The sequence below is a fragment of the Hydra vulgaris genome, chromosome 02, assembly GCF_038396675.1.
Source record: "Hydra vulgaris chromosome 02, alternate assembly HydraT2T_AEP".
NCBI lineage: Eukaryota > Metazoa > Cnidaria > Hydrozoa > Anthoathecata > Hydridae > Hydra > Hydra vulgaris.
In genome coordinates this window covers 42,602,644-42,607,500 of record NC_088921.1, presented here as the reverse complement: position 1 = coordinate 42,607,500, position 4,857 = coordinate 42,602,644, and the positions used below count along the sequence as shown (strand labels likewise).

The 4,857-nt window shown below is 25.7% G+C and overlaps 1 protein-coding gene across 1 annotated transcript in view; it reads right to left on the bottom strand.

Moving 5' to 3' along the window:
* LOC100205504 (parafibromin) overlaps positions 1-3,990 on the bottom strand; it is a 166,111-nt gene extending 162,121 nt beyond the window's left edge. Inside the window, exons 1-2 of the mRNA XM_065790991.1 lie at positions 3,842-3,990; positions 2,318-2,411 (exon numbers count right to left, since the gene is read on the bottom strand). Of these exons, the coding sequence (XP_065647063.1) occupies positions 2,318-2,411; positions 3,842-3,972 (225 nt within the window). The 5' untranslated portion in view covers positions 3,973-3,990. The remainder of the gene's footprint in view (positions 1-2,317; positions 2,412-3,841) is intronic.
* Between the last annotated feature and the right edge of the window lie 867 nt (positions 3,991-4,857).

The following is a 4,857-nucleotide window of genomic DNA, read 5'->3' as shown; positions in this document are numbered from 1 at the left end:
CAATACAAAATATATTTGCTGAGTTGAGCTACTTAGAAATACGTTACGCGTTTTCATTACGCAGCGAAATCTCGTAACAAGGCCTGATTATTCTATAAATTTTTGCATTTGGGAGTACGGAAGGTAAAAAAAGATTCTTTTATCAACAAATACGTCACTTTTAATTACTTTTGACTTTCGTCCAACAATTCCATGTTGTCAGAAAGTTAAAACCATTATTGTCAATAACAACAAATTAAAAAGTAACAACAAAAATTTCAGTTGTGAACCTTTCACCTCACTAAATTGTTGCCAGCTACTCTTATTTTGGTTTACCACACACAGATGACATAGCAATACAAAATTTATTGCTACATTTTGTGTTTTTCAATGCTTAGACATATCAAATTCAAAACATTAAAAGTTCTTAAATATAAATGTGGGGATTACCTGCCTGTTTTTCATTGCTTTCATTTTATTGTTTATTCTGTTTCATTTCGATGTCTTGGCCTTTTAGAATTTGGCGTTTTAGAAACTCTCCTATTTATGGAACATAATACTTTTTTTTTATGAAAAAAATATCAAAATAGGTTTCCAAATATTTGCATTGTTTCAGGCCAATGTTGTAACAGCTATTATGCAAATACTAACATACTTACGCTCAAAGTTAAACACTTTAAAACAAGCAATTAATTAAACAACTTAATTTGTGCAAACATAAATATAGTATATCTGAAAATATTTGTTAACTTTCTTCAGAATTTAGAAAAAAGTGAAAATTGGTAAAAGGCCCATATTTAGATAAAAAGTGAAAGGCCCATGCAGGAATCTTGCATAGCCTCTGGAGTCACCACGCCTCAGTTCATTCATGTCTAAAAAACTTTTATTTGTCTAGTTTCTTTTCTCACATCAATACTTTGGAATTTTGGAACTTTATGTTTTTCTAATTCATGTATTTACAGCTTTTTTAACTTGCTTTTTAACAATATTCTTTTTTTTATGGTAACTACCAACTTAAATAGTGGTGGTTTGCAGCCTTGTTGAGAGTGAATTAATTTTGAAGAAACTCAATCTTGCATGACACATTTTTCAGATAAGTCATTTCCTTTTAACGTAACTTCATGTTCAAAAAATCTTTATTCATCTAATTTTTTTCTCATTTTTCTCCTTGAAAAATATGATGAAAAAATCCAACATAAAAAGATTTAATTTTTCAAAATAAAGAAGCTTATAGTAATCAAATTTTATCTAATAAGAGGCTACGAGTCTTCAACTAAAAGATCAAATGTAATTTCAACCTGAGGTCAGTATCTCATCAAGTATACAAAATTTAGGTTTTGATTTTTCAACAATCTTTAAAATTTTTATAAAAAATAAAGCTTTAATTAAAAAAATTGTCAAGGTTTGAAGTTGTACAAGAAATAAAAAGACAAACCTAAAAGTAAAAAAATGTTTTATTTTATTTAAGTCAGGAGATAATCAAACAACAAGATTAGCCTTTAGCATGATAGGAAGCTTTCATATCTCAAAAAATTATTTTTATTTGTTTGTTTTTTTAACAACTTATGTTGTCACAATTTTAAATCTTTAACACTATTTTTCTGTTATTGATATATTCTAATTTGAATTTTTTTTTTTTTTTTTTCGCTATGAAAAAAACAAACATTTTAAAGACAAAATTATTAGGTAAATCATTTTTTTTTTTTCAAATCTTTTAATGTTATACAGATTTTTGCTTTTTTTTTTTCATGTAACAGTTTTTCCTTTTTAAATTACAAATATTTTTCTTTTTAATGTAAATGAAAAACAATAACTCTCATAAAGCTCTTTTTTTTTAATTTTTCTGTTTATAGTTTTAAAAAACACATTATTTTAACCAAAGTTATCTAATTTCTGTTAAAATACAGTCTTGGCATCAGGTTTGGGTCCAAGTATTTGTATAATAGGTCTCCAATAAAGCCTAATCAATTAAATGTATTGTTATAGATATGCTTAATACAGATTAATTTTAATATAGATATGATTTTTATGTACATTAATGTAGAAAGGCTTTTTATTTCAGGCAAAATATTTATGATTTAACATTGTGTATTGGTTTAATATTGTTTGTTGTTAATTGTTTTTATATTTTTAAACATTTTAATAATGAATTTTTTTTCAATCTGCATTGGTATCAGCATTAGTTGTTAATTTTTTTCTTTTTCCTTTTTTTTTTTTTTTTTTTTCATTTTGAACATACTTATAAATACACAAATTATATATTAAATATTGATAAATCATGTGTAAAAAACTCTTTTTGTGAATGAAAACTTAAAAAAAAGATTGTGAATAGACTTACTCCTGCTCTCTGAACATATATTGGATGTGACAAATGAACATTCTTTAACAGAAACAGTAAAGCTTCTAATGTATAATATTCCTTTGGTGTAGTTCTAAAAAAATGAAATTTAAAAGCAGTTTATAAGCATTTGTTTTTCAAAGGTCCCTGCAAATTGCATTCATCATTTTTATTAATTTTTTTTTATATTGTGACTTATTTTTACATTTGTGACTCTAAATACAAGTAAGGCATCAGCAAAAGTAATTTCCTAAAAATGAAGACACTTAAGCTGATGCCTTACTTGTAAATCTTTTTTGTTTATTATGCTATTCACCTCCTCAAAGTTGACAGGGCCACTGCAGTTAAAGAGGCTACTTGTGGTTACAACTCTCTCATCTCTTTAACTACAAAACAGGAACCTTGAAAAACAAGGTCGCTGCACAGAGAAACAAGTTGAACATGGTACTACCAGGGACATAGTGGGAATCAAACTCGGAACTTCTGGCTTATAAAGCGAGCACTCTACCACTACACCACTACCACATCACCTCTACATGTCTACAAAATCTACACTTCTACAAAATCTACATCTACATGTCTACAAAATTTACACCTCTACAAAATCTGAATGATGAAAAAAAGTGTGTATTCTTGTTCATTAATGTTAAACTATATATAAAAGTGTGTATTTTTGCTCATTAATGTTTAGAAAACATTACAATTAATCTTGGTACAATGACAATGTATGTGAGATTATACAAAACAATATTAATTGGAAGTTGATAAAATTTAGATATCTACCCAGATAGTGTTATTAAGGGAAACAATTTGAATGTAAATATTCATTTCTATTTAAACTGTTTGCCTTAATAAAATTATTATTAATATCTATTATCAAATTAAATTGTTCATTTTTCATTTCACGTTATTTCAAGAATAAAATAAAACTTGTTTTAACTATATTTATTTTAGTTAAATTTTTTAGTTTGGTAAATCTTGTTTTTTATTTTGTCCCATGTGACATATGAATATGTAATAATAGTAAGATAATAGAAATATATCAAAAACACTAATTATAACATAATTATAGTAATTATAAAACAAAAACAAAATTACAAAGACTTCAAGTTTAATGTTGCTTGTATTTATATTAACTTTTTATAGTAATAACAGTATGAAAAACAGTAAAATGATGTTGATTATACATTTACTGTTTTCATAAGGTACAGTCAAATAATTCTTTAATATCAGATTATGGTATACTTTGATATTTTTATTAAATTAAGGCAAACATATTAATCAAAATGTTGTTTGCTTGTTTTTTAACTTTAAGCAATATTAATTTATAAGAATTTGCATAGCATTTTATAATAAAGAATACTAACATTGTGTCATAATTTGAAAAAATCTCTGTAAATAACACCTGATTTTGTTTCAAATGTTACATTGCTAATCATCAATAAGTTAATAAGTATACAAAAAAAAAAAACTATAATTAAGTTAAATAACTAAAAGTAGACTTTATGATATTTTGATTTTTACCTGCCAATAACATAGTTTGTCTTTGCAGTCTTTAGAAATGATATGGTATCAAATATAATTTGATCCTCTCGCTCTAAAACAGTTTTTTTGGTAATTGTAAACTGCCTTAAAAGAGTTAGAGGATCTGCCATGATTTGTTTTTTTATATCTGTAAAAAAGTAATAATGATAAAGATAAATAGTTAATTATTCTATAAGAGTATACAATATATATATATATATATATATATATATATATATATATATATATATATATATATACATATATATATATATACATATATATATATACATATATATATACATATATATATATACATATATATATATACATATATATATATATATATATAGTTCTATAGTTTGTTGGCTTTAGGAAGAGCGGAAGGAAAAAAGTGATTCTTACGCCAACACATACGTCACTTTTAATTACTTTTGACTTTCGTCCAACATTTCCGTGTTGGACGAAAGTAAAAACCATTAATTTAATTACAAATTAATCGTTTTTTAAAAAAACCACAAAAACGCAAATTTAATTGACCAGAATGTTTTTAAAAACATTCTGAATGTTTTTATAACATTTTGAATGTTTTTAACAATATAAACAATGTTTTTATTTTTATTTTTTTTAATAAAATGTTTTTATTTTTATTTTTTTTAATAAAATGTTTTTATTTTTATTTTTTTTACTGTAAATCATGCGCGGAGTGTTGCTACATCGACTATCTTATAGCCTGACTCGCAAGGGAGTGCTGCTACATCGACTGACAAATAGCCTGACTCGCAAGGGAGTGCTGCTACATCGACTGACAAATAGCCTGACTCGCAAAGGAGTGCTGCTACATCGACTGACAAATAGCCTGACCCGCAAGGGAGTGCTGCTACATCGACTGAGGGTTTGGTTGGGGCAGGCAGTCTATCATTATTAAAAAAAAAAAATTCCGGTCTTGCATTTTAATTTTTACTTTTTGTCAACAAAATATCGAAAAAACTTTCGGACAACATCTAAGGGTTCTA